A 16,860-nucleotide genomic window follows, 5' to 3' on the forward strand; every position below is an offset into this window, starting at 1 on the left:
CATTTAAAGACCAGCCTACATATGAACTAAGTGCAGCAAAAAAAAAGGTATAAGCTGCCCCTAAATGCATCATGTAGAGGCAGCAGTTTACAGTCCAGAACAGAGTCCCAATGTGTTTTTTCACTGTTTTTGCCCTTTTTGGGGAGAGGACTGGACGTTAATATCATGGCTTCAGTCTCGGTTTCTGAGTCGTAATACCCCTAATGTGTTAGAACGTTGGCCATGTGGTGAGAAATTAAAAAGGAGAAGCGAGTTTCCGAACATCACTTTCACTATTGACCACATGAGAGGAGCAGAGGAAACTGTCTGAAAACGCAAAAAAAGGGATGGTTTGTAGACTTTCTGATCGTCTGTGTATTCATATGTGGTTTCTGGTGCAGCCACATGCATGGTGTGTTAAAAATAAGGTGCAATAATACTACGGGCTAAATATGTAACACCTTGTAGGAATAACAAAGATGTAGGTACTTAAGATATATTGATTATAAAAAAGTATTTCATATGCAAGAAGAATGTTAATGTTAGCATTTCTACTTATTTATGGAGATTTCATAGCATTCTGGCAAATTATAATAACCGACACAATTACATTTTCCCAACATGGACAAAATGTACCTACTACCTTTAAAATATAAAAAAATCAGCACAATCATTTCTGCGCAGTATCAGATGTAGAACTTGTGCACCCATTTCTTTTTTTAGGTAGCATTAATTTATTTTTAGAAACTAACACCGCAGGTTACAGTCTGAATATTTTCAGTTAACAAACGTAATCATCAGGCTTTCTGTCAACACACAGCATCAGCAGACTTGTTGGTATGGGAGCTCCCTGCCTGAAATAACATTTTTCATTTGGATAAACAGCAGGTTAAGTCTACATCCTGCTATGGCAGGACATCGGGCTTATTTGCATGTCTACGATCCATAAATAATGCTTCCCTCTTCAGTGAAACCACACAAGGTATCCATGTACGGCTGAGAACAGAACCAGGCCTTTTTTATTCGCTGTCAAAGTGATAAAAATAATACAAAGCAGAATATAGCTGCAAGCTGCAGTTCTTTGGGCCAAGCACAGGCACATCAAGCAGGGTACACTGCACACAGGTACATGGAGGTCTGATCTACCCACAGAACAATTTTGATCATGAGCCGCCAAAATGTTGATGATATGAGTCATTTCCGCTTTTTGTGACTTTTCAGCCAGCTTCACAGCCAGATACTTTATCAAATTCATATGATTTATTCACCAAATCAATGATTAGTCAGTTGCTGTTCACATCAAAGCTGATGATCTTGCATCAATAGCATGCAGCAATGGTTGAAATGACAGAATTTGGACTGTTGAGCAACTGAAATCGATGAGTAAGAACAGGAAAGAATTTCATGTTCAAAACTTCAAGAGTTCATGTTCTTGTTCCCAAATGCTTGCTGAGTGTTGCTCAGAGAAAAGGTGATGGATCACAGTGCCTTGTGTTGCTGACAGAGTGTACATTTACCAAAAACATTGAAGTTTTTCAGCTCGAAAATTAAATATATTGTCTTATATTCAGTTGAATATAGGTTGAAAAGGGTTTGTAAATCATTGCATTCCGTTTATATTTACATTTTACACAGCGTCCAAACTTTTTTGAAATCAGGGTTGTCAGAATGTATTGGGTTGTGCGAGCTAGCTACGTTCTCCAATCACATACCAGCCCCCTGACTAAATATCTACGCTGAAAGAAATGTCATATTCGAAAATTGCTGGTGATTCAAGGAGAAAACATGCCATCCTCTGACGGTAAAGTTACAGACAGGAGTAATCACTCAGAGAAAACTACCATCAGCAAGACAAGAGTAGCGTTAGCAGCTAACGAACACTCCTATCAGTTGAAGGCAATCGTTAAGGCAATAAGATGTCTTATTAACAATTTAAGCAATGTTGAAAGTATCTAATAGGTGGACAACACCCAGTTATTAACTTTCTTTCTTTTTTTTTTAACAATTGAAGGACGGGCTAAAAGTAAGCCCAGCCTCTGGGCTCTTTTTTTGGTGTGGTCAATTTGTGATTCAGTACTTGAAAATAAAAACTGAGGAAATATCTGTTTATTTAGTGACCCAGATGTAACGTGTGAAGTAAAACTAACAAATGGCGTATATCAAAATATTAATACAGAATTTAAGTTCAATTGTAGCTGAATCCTATCAAAGAGGCTTTAAATTACAGTTTATAACATCAAACTTTTCACTACTATTTTCAGATCGGATCATGTGTCTAGCCACATAGAAAACTGAGAACAGCATGGTCTTTATAGGAGTCTACTACGTGGAAAAATCAGTGAGCCCTCGCCATTGTTTATGATCATCAGTGACGAGGTACTTCTACTTGACAAGCCCTTTCAACATGACAATGACCAGCATCTCCATCAGGATCAACAGGAGTGGATTTCTAATGATCCTCTGCTCTCTCTTACCCTCATTTACATCGTCAGGCCTCAGAGCAGACAGACCATTTTACTAACCATTCACCTGTAACTGATTGTTGACAGGATACACATAGCAGCTGCAACAAAAGGAGGAAACATGGCGTGAGACGATGAGGTGACAACAATAACCCTCCTGGAGAACACATGGGCTTCCTTTGCAATTTAAACTAAATTCGACAGCTCTGAAACGAGGCGGTGAGGAGAATTAGCCGGCCTGTGATTATTTACTGGAAACCCCCACAGTTCTGGGCGGGTTTGACCATTTGTAGTTCTGTGTGATGCAAATGTTGCATCAGTCAGGCCTGAGGCGGCAGAGTGAGCGACCGCTTCCCTTCAATGGGGGGGTTGATGTTAGGATTGCTGGCAGATAATTAACCGGACTTGTTCTTAAATCAGCAGAATTTAAATAAAACAAGAAGATTGACACCAACGCAGTTCCAGACAGCTACAAGATATAGAATTGACAAAATTCAGGCAAAGCACTTTTAAAGCTTGCATTTCTGGCGTCGTAGTTTTGTTATTTTAATGGATAACAGTCCTGCTGTACACAACATGATGTCACACCACAATTGAAAATGATAAACATTTTTGGTGCAAGAATAAAACAGCAACTCATACAGAAAAAAGGGGTGATATCATTGTCTCCACCAACAGCAACCTCAAAACACCACAATACAACAACACAACTATAGTTTCAGTGATGGTAAGAGGATGAGTTCCCCTCTTTTCTTTATAGTAAAATCTCATTTTCTTACTATGTCTACTGTTCTGTCTTTCTACACAAATGTGCCAAGCACCAATGCACACGCTCTTGGATATGAAGGAAGTCATTACACAAACTAAGAGTACACAAGTTTGTTACTACTGTTGGAGCAGCTGAGAACTGCAAGGTTTCTTCCCGATGTCCTTGAAATCGTAGGTAAAAGTAACATTACATATGCTGATGTTGCAGGCGGACGCCACCACAACAATGGCGACTTGTCTACTTAATACTGTAATTCCCAAATTTATGTTTATTTGTGTAATGACTTTTTCCTTACACATCCCTTTCTTGAATATGATTGGTTGAGCCATTTGACTATACTTTACTAAACTTTGGGTTTCAACAAATAAGAGGATGTCTGGAATAAAACAGCTGAAATCTGTTCATTGTGTCATGTTGGCATATCCAAATACAGCATGCCTTTTATTTTAAAACCATGCAATTATGTGCAAGTGAACACTGCTGAATGAGGTGTACGACCTGCCATCTTTACCCCTGGTGAAAATCATGTCAAGCAACCTGTCAGATTAACCATTTCTGCATGAGTCACAGTAAAAGGCCAAGTCATTTTCTTGGGATCGTTTTCAGTGACAAAGGTTTCTTGCTGGTTTCATTCCAACTTTAAATTCAACCCACTCTACCTGCTGCTCGCTATTCAGCATGTTCAATATTAGATTTAGTCATGTAATGCTAATACACAACTTGTTTATTCAGCAGCTCATTAGAAGATGAAGGAGAACACACTCCATGCTTCAAGCATGAACAATAATTGTCCATTTTTAATGCAGGAAGCTCCCTGTTGTTTATTACTGCTTATTGTATTATATTATTGTTACGCATAAGAAAGCCACTTAAATAGACGTGAGGTTATTAACTGTTGTTTGCTGCATGCAATTACAATAGGATATGAGCAACATGTTAAATCATAATTCATTCTATCATCTTTAATGTACTTTGTACCATTGTCTAAGCTGCGGACTGGCAACACAGGGTGCTTTTGAATCGTCCAGTGCCACACATACTCACAAGGAAATCTCCTTGCGGTCAAAGAAAGTGATTTAAAAAAGGGAATGAAGGGAGACGAGTTGTTGGCATGTTCAATTTAGGCCTTTGTTTCACCTCCTGTCCTCCGGAGAATGAGATCAATCCTCATGAGCACAGAAATCAAGAGCATACTTGTAGAAAAATGACACATCTGTGACACCTGCCAGGGTTGTGTAGGGTGTAGGTACCCTGAAGGCAATGTCATTTCATAAAGGAGCATGCCTTCATGCTTGCTGAATTCTCCATTGTTGCAGGAGACGAGCGTAAATGATATCACAGAGATGGGTCATCTGTCAGATAGAATACATTAGGGAAATTGTCTTTGAGAGATGACACAGTTAGCGCAGCAGGATGACAGCCATGCTGCAGGCACACTGTCTAATCCGCTATCGGTGGTCAGCTAAACGGTGTGCAGCTGACCTTGCCGCCCATCTACACTTCTTTCTCCCTCTCTGGAGGAGGAGAGAGATGTGCCAAAGCATCACACCAGCTCCTTCATAAAATGTGACTGTGGCCGAAGAAGAGTCTCCAAAATTATAAGACCAGTGTCACAAGCCACGGCAGAAAGGGACATTTTTCATTGATAGTTTAAGCTTCCTGGTTACTGGGTCAACTGGATAAAGAGCAACGATTAACTATGGCAAATAAATGCCAGCAACATTGTGGTGGAAGGCTTTCTGCTTGTATATTTTCAACATCTTTTGCCATGCATATATTTTAGAAATTGCAAGCCAAAATTTTAAGCTTTTTCTGTCTTTACACTAACCCTGATCTTCAGTTACAAGGAAGCTAAAGGTTACAAGGAAGCTAAAGGTTGAACAGTTGTTGATATATTTAACTATAAAAACCCTAAATGAGGCGAGCCGCATCTGTGTGAATGGAAAAGCCAGAGACGATCAGGGGTGTTGCGATCTGATTGTGTTCACAGTCTGACAACTAAACAGATCCTTCACTCATCAAATAAAAGATAAATGTCCCACACTTCAATCCACAAAGCAACATTACAGGACCAAACAACAGTAACGTGGTAACTGGTAGTGTCTTTGGCAACTTATATGAGGAAAGAAATACTGCAGTTATACATGGAAAAGTGTCTGTCACCCTGTCCGTCCTACCGACTCTTCTGTCACATTTCTGCCCGAAAAACACTTTAACTCACGTCTTTGTCGCCTTCCACTATTGTGTTGTTGTAGTTACTGTCTCTGGCAACTTGTATTGGAAAAAAATCCCTGTGATGGTCAGCCCTCCTGACTGAGACTTCAGTGAACTTTTGTGAGTGAGAGTCAGACAGCGTCCGCTGATGGTGATTATGTAATTATGTAATTTAGAAAATTACGAAAAACGTAACTTTGACACTATCCGGGATGCATGGTGGGTCAGGATCTCTATCACAACACATAATAACAGCATCCATATGATTATAAACAGTCGGCGGATACAGGTTTACATTAACAGGTGGACACGGGGGAAACACCTTGAAAGAAACCACACAGATGTCAACGTCATGATGTGTACCTTCACGCCTCTTTTGGATCTGCATATTTGATATTGTGAAAAATATGGCAGGTGACTGCAAATATTGCGATATTCAATAATATTTTATATCTTCCTCAGCCTACAGGTGTACCATCATCTGATTCTCAAATATCAATATCATCTTAAAAACTCAAGCGTTGGTCAGGCTATTGCATGATGTAATGCAGATCATTTGGAAAGGATGAAAACACGCATGTCCAATAGTATAAATGCCATAATGCCAAATGTTTAAACCATATCGTAAAAGGTTGAGTGATGAACATGGATTTTGGCTCAAGAGGACAAGACAAGTAAAACAATTATCACAGCCATGGTCTGGCAGTACAAAAGCAGGTTACAATCAGTCTGTGGGAAGACCTGACATGCTAAAGAGTATGCTACTAGACTAAATCCAGTTATCAGGGCAGTAGTACCCTTGTTTTTTTTCAATGGAGTAAATAGGTCTCATTAACTGCCTTTAATTTCTTGCGTTCATTTAAAGCTAATGTGACCCCATTTGTTGCTTCTCAAAGTTTGTTTTATTAATTACATCACAACACATTAACATTAAAATATAGATTTACAACACAATCCGCCCATATCAATATCCCAGGGAATAAAACATCAGCCTCCACTTACGCAAACATGTTCAGAGCTTCAGAACAAGAGTGATGCTAATTATCACTCATGCTATGGCCCTCTAACTTGACCCCCCATTACTCCATGCTTGCCTTCTTCACTCGCGCTTCAAGACATGATTGCATACATTTCCATGCACTATACACATTAAACTTTTACCAAAGTCTGTTGGCAAGACACCAAAAGTACCCTTTCCCTAAAGAATAGCTTTCAAAAGTGCACAGCGCTAATGCTTTTAGAGCTGCTTTTTCAATCACAAGATACATGTTTGTATCTTCACAAAAACCCTGCCAACGTACAGAAATACTGTTCAAAATGCCAGAAATGTTCACGTCAAACAGACTAACTTGACAAGGATGACGCACGATATGGCTCAGCTGAGGTCGACGTACAGAAAAGAATCATAAAGCTGTAAACGGCCTCAATCAGACAGGTGTACCAAAGATAATTCAGGACAGTCAGCAAGATGTCAGTCAAGCATGATCTGTACACACCCACACAGTCCAGAAAATAAGTCTAATCAGCCAAGTAACTGATAACACTTGTGTGGGTGCACCGTGGCTGTACAGAGGGTTTAACAAATGAAGAGCTGTTTCCGTTACAGCTTTAAAGTGAAATGATCCACATTGAATTTATTCCAGCTCTACCTACTGCTGAGCACATCAGAAAACTGATCGTCCTTGTACCAAAACATTTACAGAAACACTGAAATCGAACTTATACACAGAGCAATGTGACAAGCTTTTCTCCTGGTGTTGAGAAACCTCAGTCAATTGACAAAGGATTAAATGTTAAGTATTTTCAAATAGTTCATTTTCAAGCAACATTGCCAAACTAATTCATGGGTTCCAGCCACTCAAATGTGAGGATTTTGTGGGGGGGGGTTTGTCAGATATGTGACAGTAAACTCATTATATTTGGGTTTTGAACATTTGGTTGAATAAAACAAGTACACAAGTTAACAGGCATTTTGCACAGTTTCCTAATATCTTATTAATCGAAACAATAATTAGCAAATTAATTGGAAGTGAAAATAATTATTTGTTGCAGTACTGGTAGTTTGTTGTCTTTTTAAGAAAATAAAGGACACTGTTTTTTAAACCTCCCAAACTCGGCTGCACAGAAGTGACTGTCAGCATGATGATGGATTATTTTCATTATGAATTCATCTGTCTGTTTTCTTGATTGATCGATTAATTGCTTGGTCTATAAAATGTAAAAGAAAAAGAAATGTTGTGCCAAAGTCCATCACAGTTCCCCAAAGCCCAAGTTGACATATGCAAATTGCTTGTTTTGTCTGACAAACAGTCCCAAACACAAAAATAGTCCATTTACACTTACAAATATTCACAAAGCAAGCAATTTGCATACGTCAACCTGAGCTTTGACACCTTGGGCTTCTGAAATATTAACCTTCGAGAAGACAGACCAGAGACCAAAGTTAGAAAGACCAAATTACCAGAAAGACCAAAGTGGATTCATCGTCAACGGTTGTGACAATTACTTTTAGACTGATTAATCAGTTGTGTCTTTTCTTGATTAATTGATGAGTCTCTAAGAGAAAACAGTTAGACAGTACTAAAACAGATAAGGTGGTATCAAACAAGAGCAGAAAAACAGACTTTACAAAAAGGAAATAACAATAGCAAAACTGGAATGACACTCAATAGAGTGCATACCTCCGCCAAGGCTCAATGCTCCACTTCAATACAACTGAGCCTAATTAAATCAAACTCGATAGGCCTGCATCACTCATGTTTTTAAACCACCGATAACACCTAGATCATAATTTAAGCACCAGATCTAGGATCAACATCAAATTGTACTCATAGATACCAGCCAACTGAAGACGCCCGATTTTTCCCCATCAATTATATCCATGCATTCTTCCCTGAGAAATGTCGAAAAAAGTCCTTCTCACAATGTTAAAGAAAGTGAGAAAATACCAAGTTTTGTGCCACATTTTTTTGTACAACACTGCTGACAAACCAACCAACAAACGGACACTGTAAAAACATAAAAACTAAACATCAGTTAAAAAAAGCTAATTTTGCTTGGAATCATGTAAATGAATAATCGATTATCAAAATGGTATCAGATCAACTTTCCATCGATCCAACTAATCTAAGAAAGCTTGCAGGGAAGCTAAGGAGTTAAAGATAAGCCTGCGAGGACAGCAGATGGATCAGAAGTTTGGATAATGTGATATTCACGTATACAGGGACATGAATAACCAGGTGACTTTGTGACTCGTGTAAATATCAGATTCTGAATAGGATCAAAGTCTGGGAAACAAGTGTGCAATCTTACAGTCATCATCTTTGATCTCTTCACAGGTCCAACAGACCACCCACTCATGGAACATGCAATGAAAACTTAATCCTGCTGGCTTTAGTGCACCTGTTTGTTGTGCGTGTGTGTATGTGTGTGTGTGTGTCACTCTGATCAGGCCTCATACAGTTGTGCTGCTTTTGTCAACAACAGAGAAAAGGGGGTCAGGTCAAATGACAATACAAGTGACCACATAACAGTAATGGCGCTAAATAAACCACCAGACTCTAAAATGTTCATACCGTCAGTGGTTTTCTGAGGTAACTTGTGTAACCGTCTGACAAACATCTTTTTTTTTTTTGTAAACTCAGGGTGATTCATTCTTGACGCATGAAGCCGTCAGTTCTCTGAAAATGTATTTTTCAAATAATAAAGATTAGTCCTACAAAGTGGGTTAACGAATTATAATTACCATGGTTTGTTGCACCAGTGACACAGTGCATCTGTGATGTACAAAAACGGATATACAAATGTATAGATTTAAGAAAAAAAAGCCTGATCAAAGCGTTTGAGTCAAACTGCTGGAAACTGAAAAAGGAGCATCAGCAGGACACACAAAGTGTATTTTGACATTTTAACGTATCGGAGCTGGAAAAGTACATGTGTGACCGATAATGTTAACAATGTCTCTGTTCCATTAAGTGTCCCAGTAAGGGGCCATGCACAATAGAAGAAGATGAACATTTTTTTGGAGTCTGTCCAGTCTCTGGGTCTTGTGGCAACATATTTCTGCCTTTTCTTTTCTCGCTCCCTACTTGCATATGTCCGAAGGAAAAAACAATATAGCTAGCTAACCAGAAGCCTGCAGCAACACTTCCAGACACTTATCCTGTGTGCAAGAAGTAAATCAATGTCGGAGATGTTGGGTTTATTTTCTTTTTCATAGATCCTTTATTTATAGATTTGTCTGGGAAGAGGGTTTACTCATGGGGGAAGACCTGAACTGAACATAATGATAACACTACCACAGATCCTTTATTGATTTGTTTGGGAAGAGGGTTGACTTAGGGAAAGATTTGACGAACCAGACTTGTAATAAACTGCATTTCTATCTTTTATTGTTTATTGTTGAAGCCCCAAAAGGTGGTATTTTTTGTTGAACCCTGGAATCTTTCCTTTGGTGTATATTATTTAAAGTTGCTGCAAAAAGCCACCAGCATAAAGTCAAACTGTTGCTCTAAAATACACCTATCTTTTTAAAGAAAATTTTGAAAATGTAACTGACAGTTTTTAGAGCATAAAACCAATGATCTCTAGATCTTTACAAATTCAGATGAGATGGTCCAAGATTGCCATAGCCATCAGTGCAGGGGAAATCAAAGTTAAATCAAAAATCAAATCAAAAAGGGGATTTGGAGAATGGTGACAGTCCTTCTGGCCACACTGCCTGGGTATCATACATGTTCATGGTCCTGTGAAATTGATACAAGTTTGAAATTAAGATTTTTTAAAAGAAATCCATGATTAGAGCTGGTGAAAGTTCTGAAATCTGGGTAAGTTGGCGTGGAACGACCATCTGGTCCTTGAAAATGTGATACTAAGGTCTATCAAGATCAGGAAAATAGCTTTTCACATATTATGTTCCACAAAAGAGGAACAATTTGCACAAACAGGCCAATTGTACATTTTGCTCAATTAAGTGCCATTTTTGACTGGCTTGGAGCAGTGCGACTGTATGCGTTTTCTTTCACTTTTATGTTGTTTGCTGTATGGTATGTGTTATATATACACATGTATTGTATTTTATACTTATATGCTGTATAATTATCTTTATTCAGGGCAACCTTGACAAAGACAGCTTTCTCTCAATTACCCTTTGTGTGTTAAATAAAGGGTTTGAATGAACACGCAGGTATAAAATGCCATTAGCTTATAAAACTTTTTTTTTTAAAATCACACTGGAAAGAGGTGTACAAGGCATTGCTAAGTGAAGCAGCCAAGCTAGTGACAGCAGTATCAGATTGCCCAAGGTACGTCTGGTCTTCAATAAAATCCATAACTCTGTTGTTTTAGTTATGGATGAATGACTTAAACACATTTCACTCTGACTGCCCTCACTGAGAAATGACCTCCAGCAGTTGAACAACAGAGTGGAAACCAGAACACTGAAGACAACATTTCAGTGGCAGTCAAAGATCAGAATTCTGTGTAATGCTATGTGAATACGGGTAATTGCTTATGATATCAGACCAAGAAAGTTTATAACTGAAGAACTGGAGTCTGATCTCGTCTCTTTGGTGCAATGTAAAACCCGTCTTGTACACACCCATGTGTATTTAATTAGTCAAGAGCATCCACCAGTCCTGCTGTAGGCATGAAGAGCTATAAGATAAGTGTTCAATAAACATTTACTGATACACACTTGAACAGAGTGTATTCACCTGTCGTTACCAGATACTCTCACCTTCACCTTTCACTTAATGATTCATATTAAACCTCTATGAGAAGCTTGAAATTGCACTTCTAAACCATGGGTGGACAGTCAAGAAAGTTTTCTGCAAATCAGCATGTTCTGATTCAGATCAGATTTTCACGACATGATTACGTGGCCAAATTTTTTTCACGATAATAATATTATTGTGGTATTTAGAAAATAACTACTGTCAAATGCATCTTTTACTTTGTACTTTCATGTGTGTTATGTCTCTTTTGTAGTAATTAAATGACACTCAAATACGAGAGCAGGCAGGAGGAGAGAAAGACACGAAAGAGTAGAAAAAGACAAACAATTAGGCTTAATAAATAGTGAGAAGACAACCAGATGACCTGATAAACAAAAGATCCACAAGGCTTAACAGTCAGTACTGGTACATACACACGGTGATCTTACTGTATATCAACTTCAAAGCATCATTGCTCTGCTTCTCCAGCAGAGGTGACACAACATCCTTCATCTCTGATAGTTAACCAAAGCTCAGCTTCCAGACTGCAGTGTGTCAAGCTGTGAATGTGTATCCCTGTGTCCCTGACACACATCAAGCATTACTTGAGTGCTAGGGCTACAAGAAACAGCAACATAAAATCAATGTTCTACAACTGGAATATGTCTTCATGTATGTCATGTATAAAAAAAAGACAAGCAGGAATTTGTGCAAACTTGGAAACTCCACAAAATATTATCTTTGCAGAAGAAGTCTGTCTTATAATACATTGAACGGGGCGACTAAATTGGTCAGTTGTCAGCTCTATGCGTGCCACATTGTTTTTTTTTCAGATCCCTTCACGTCCATCATTTGCAGATGTTACTTAAAAAGAATGGGGGGAAATATGTACTGCATGTATGACAGTACAGCTGTGACCTTGGACAAAAACTGGACCATCTAAATTGTGTGTCATCCAGATTCAAAGGTCATTCACAAAGTGCAGGGAACTTGTGGCTACAGAGGACTGCCTTGTGAGAGAAAGGTAACAGGGTTGATCGACCCATCCTTGACAAAATGTCCTTGAGTGTGGGTCACAACAACACTGATGCTCCTGGACTGCTGTCCCTGAATGCTGACCCCTCTGCTAAAACTGTTTATCCAATGCCGTGTTTACATCACCAGTGTTTATTGTTCCATACTGATTTACTGCTCGGATCTCTTTTTTTTTTGTCAGACTGTTCACACAGTGGTTTTGTAATGGGGCCAATACATGACAGCAGTCCACACAAGTCATTGTTCTGAGGTGACCTGCGTGTACCAAACAACACCAAAGATTTAACACTTGACACGCTTGTGCAGAAGAAAACAAATAAAATGCAGGACACACCAAAGTGACTGCGCATGGCGTGCCATCATGCATGGTATTATTGTGCAACTCCTTGTTAAATGACACATCATCTATTGTGGCTTCTTTAAAGTTCATTTTAAGGCTCTTAACTTTTGCACTAGCATTATCCTGTGACCCCATTCAGCCATCTTCATTTTCATATACTTCACATGAGTTTTTGTTACTTTAAATGACATTCACAGTGATTATGCAGTGTGATACTTCACTGTTTCTTAAAACTGTGGCTGCAAAAGCGTAAATTCTCATGTGACTGTTCAGACTAAGGTCACAAGGTCACGCTGAAATAAAAACAGACCTCTCACATGCAGAGAGAGAGAGAGAAAAACATTGGACCATTTAACCTGCTGTTTGAATGAAGCCTAATACACAGGTGACATACAAGTGTATACAGTTACTATAAAAAGTGTAGTGTATGCTATATCCGATTTAAAATGTAGTCACCGTTTGCATGACACAGCCGAATGGTATGTACATTTCAAACTCTGTCAGTCACAGTGTAACAAATATTGCTCAATGCAAGACCAGGTGTTCTATAGGCTGAAAGCGCTGCATTATTAATCAGTACGCCGTGTTGCGCCCCATGTTCACCACTTAAGCAGTTTGTAAGCATTTTGTAAGCATTTCGCTTGCTGCTTTGTGCAACCAAACACCGCTGACTGCCTGAACCACTTCAACATATTCAACCAGCCAGCTGAGAGGAACCAACAAACACTCACGACATCCTGCTGTTCTTCTAAAATGTGTGCGTCAGTAAGGAATGTTTGTTGTATTGTCTCTGTATGAATGTTCCCAAAAATAATTCCTGTGTCTTCAATGTACAAATAACAATGATTTTCATTGTGAATTAATCTGCCAGCAATTTTTTCAAGTCGTTGTATGAAATGGGAAAAATGTCCCATCACTGAAATGTAAGAGCACAAGGTGACATATTCAAATGCAATCACCTGTTACGGCTGCATTTTAAACTTGGGAGGAAACATTTGGTGATAGAGGGCATAGTTTCCAAAGTCCTCAGAAACTGTTTTAACCATCTGGATGAAAAATATTCTTATATAACAATATAAAGGGGATAATTTTGTATGAAAATATAAAACAAAACAAAATAAGATCTATATATCAAATTTAACCTGTCATTGTTTTGTAGCAGTGGTGTCCGAGAGTAAATTCTGACATTTGTTTCACATTGTTGGTCTCAGTTTCAGTTCTAGTTCAGCACTAATACTGTTCATATTTGGTGACTTGATCTTGCTTAAATGACTACTTCTATACGTGAGTCCTAATGCTCGTTTGTGGGTTGTTGTTGAAGTTCAATTTTCCGTTGTATCTACCTGTTGCGGTTATTGTTCTTACTGTGGTGGTCCACCACTCCTGAATGAATGTAGAGTACATGCTGCATCTGTGTTTGGATTGGGAAAACAGGGTTGCAACTGTTTTATCGTGCAGCGAACACAACATTTTTCATCCAGACGGTTAGAAGAGTCTTGGAGGATTTTGGGAATACCTTGAAAACAGCAGTTAGTGTTGTTAAACAACCTCCTGGGCTTTTCAAACACAGCCACGTCTAAGGTAAATAAATGAAGCACAAACTGGTTTTGGAGCAATCTTGTGCATGCTTACCCCAACACTCAGTAAGGCTTTAAACCTGAGCAGATACATCTCTGCGTGCAAGTCAGCACATGGACTAATGGCAATGTGTAGGAGTCATAAACAATCTTACCTGTATAGCCTGCAATCCAGCCCCATGAAGACACCATGGCCAGCAACCATTTGAACATGACTCCTTCAATGTGCCAGAAAGTGGAGCTGTCCCATATTCTGAGCGGCTGCAGCAGTATTAGGTATAAGCAGTAGGATGGGATGGCTACACAGTTGTTGAGGAACATAAACACAAAACGGAGCACAGACTTGAGCAGAACCCAGCCCAGTTTGCCGGCCCCGTCCAAGAGCTGTGCCATCCTGATACACACCGTCTGCAACAGAGACACAGCAGCAGTTAGCATCTCGGCTCGTTTGACAAATGACAAGTCGAGTCATGTGTACACACACAACATTATCCTTACTCCAAACAAACAGATGTGCTCAGGGCAGGACACCGAATCCACAAATAACACCCGAATGTTAAAGCATCCACCCCGGAAACACAGGAGCGAGCCCGCCGCTAGCCGGTCGAGGGTGAGGCTGTTTCACGGTATTTAAACGCAACACGGGCGTAGTGGACGTTATCTTCTCGTTATTGTGCAAGAGGATTTATTCGGACCTGTGGTTTGTTATTCGTGACATCATGCTAGCTAGCTGCCTAGCCTGAACAGTAATACATGCAAAGACAGGACCATAAAAGGACCAGTCGCACGGGTCGTGGTCGAGCACTTCAAGACACGCTAGCTAGCAGTTGGCTGAGTTAGCATAACGGGGACAGATGTTTAGATTTGTGTCAGGTATGACAACCCGGGGGGTTATAACATTGTATAGAAAACACACTCGCAGTAATAACAGAGGAAGCTAATGAGCCTCCAGTATTTTGTGAGACAATGGCAAACGTTAACTCGGACGCTGGATGTCTGGTGCAAAGCGCAATACCCGTCTGCTTCATCCAGAACATAGTCCGACCCTGTGTTTCAGTAAAAGTCTGGTGCCTCACGTTACTCACCCAGTTAATGTCGCTGAAGCATCCAAGGACGGCCAGAGATGTAGCTAATTGTTGGAGCGAGATAAATTGTGTCACGTGTAGCTAACCTAAACGGTTAAGTTAGCATTTTTTGCTAGTTAACATGGCCAGTCTCTATCAAATCTGGGGACAGTCGTGGAAATGTCTGATAACGTTACAACAAACCCCGCGCGGTAAAACTGCAGTTGCACCCATTTAGCTAGCTAACGTTATCCAGAGCTGCTCGGGCACGGTAAATCCCAGCGGGCACCGTTAGCTCGCTAGCTAGCTAGCAGGCAACTCCACTTGAGTGTCGCTGGCTCCATCTCAGTCAGAGACACCGGGATAATTCCACTGATGCATCATCATCATCATCATCATCGTCAAGTTAGCTAGCTGCTCAGCTCCTACTAGCGAATACGGACGAGAGGCGATGCGGGCCGGGCCTTGGATCAACGCCGCTAGTTAGCCAAACGGTGCACAAACTGTAAGCGACATATGTACATCAAGTACAATGAACGGCGATTTTTCGTTTGTATGTTGCCAGGACCCGTTATCTCTCTCCAGACCCGGATTCACGGCGCGTCAACATACACACAAGATAAAGGGAGCAAGAGCGGAAGTGCGCCCTCTTTACCTTCACAATAAAGGTAGGTGGCAAGGCTCGATTGTAAAGATAGGACTTTTAAAACTTGATGCTTTACCTCCTATAAATGAGCAAAAAAAAAACACTCTTGTATATTTATGTTCAGTATTATGTGTATAGTAAACAAATAAAACATTGTTATTGAGAAGATGTTTTCATTGTGTTATTATTTTTAATTTCTTTGATTCAATTTCTTCTCAGAATTTGTATTCAGCAACAACAACAAAAGAAATCTTGCTTTTCAGTGTTGAATGTCTTGAAGATTTGGGTGCGACCTCAAAATGTATGTAAACATAGTAACATTGCTGCAATGACAAAAAAATGCCATTGGTCCTTCACCACACAAATTTAGTTTAAGTAATTTAATTTAGGTGGGATAAGTGGCAAAATAGCTTTGCTATTAAGCACTGTAGTGCTGCAGAGATGCCGTGCCTGACACATCTGGTTCTCCAGATGTAAGAAACCATGTTTGTTAGGTACACACCCCAACAAATGTCACTTCATCATGAATTCAAGTTTTTTGTTGTGCATAAATGATCTTTTATTCCACTAATTGTGGATCATACACACAAATCTGTCAGAAATAATCAATATGATTTCATTCATCATGCAGACCTACTTTAGTTAATATTGAACGTTAGTGAAAATATCCCAAATTATTATTATTAGATATTTTTTGTACATATTTACAGGGAGACGGACTGATACACTGCTAACTTGATGCCCCAATCCAGCAATGGAAAGTACAGCAATGCATGTTGTCAGAGGACAAGAAGAAGGAAAGTTAATATACACTCAGCTTAAATATGTGTGCAAAGTGGAAAACGAGAAATAAAACCAATGTACTAATCTGCAGAACAGGCAAGTCCACGATGAAAAGAATAATTTCATAGCAAGACATGCTTGATGCTTTTCTTCTGAAAACCCCAGGATGTTGACTAATAATTAAAATGAAGAAAAGCATCCTCTGAATTTGATTTTACCTATTCTAATGTTAAGTAAGATTTCAAAAGGGTTTAAAAGGATGTTACAAACGTACAGT

General features: G+C 39.4%; 1 protein-coding gene across 1 annotated transcript in view; it reads right to left on the reverse strand.

Moving 5' to 3' along the window:
• Positions 1-15,792, reverse strand: part of lpgat1 (lysophosphatidylglycerol acyltransferase 1) — a 53,011-nt gene extending 37,219 nt beyond the window's left edge. Inside the window, exons 1-2 of the mRNA XM_084376881.1 lie at positions 15,176-15,792; positions 14,246-14,498 (exon numbers count right to left, since the gene is read on the reverse strand). Of these exons, the coding sequence (XP_084233007.1) occupies positions 14,246-14,483 (238 nt within the window). The 5' untranslated portion in view covers positions 14,484-14,498; positions 15,176-15,792. The remainder of the gene's footprint in view (positions 1-14,245; positions 14,499-15,175) is intronic.
• Positions 15,793-16,860: the final 1,068 nt, after the last annotated feature.

The sequence above is a fragment of the Pagrus pagrus genome (assembly GCF_965226575.1).
Source record: "Pagrus pagrus genome assembly, chromosome: 16".
Classification (NCBI taxonomy): Eukaryota; Metazoa; Chordata; class Actinopteri; order Spariformes; family Sparidae; genus Pagrus; species Pagrus pagrus.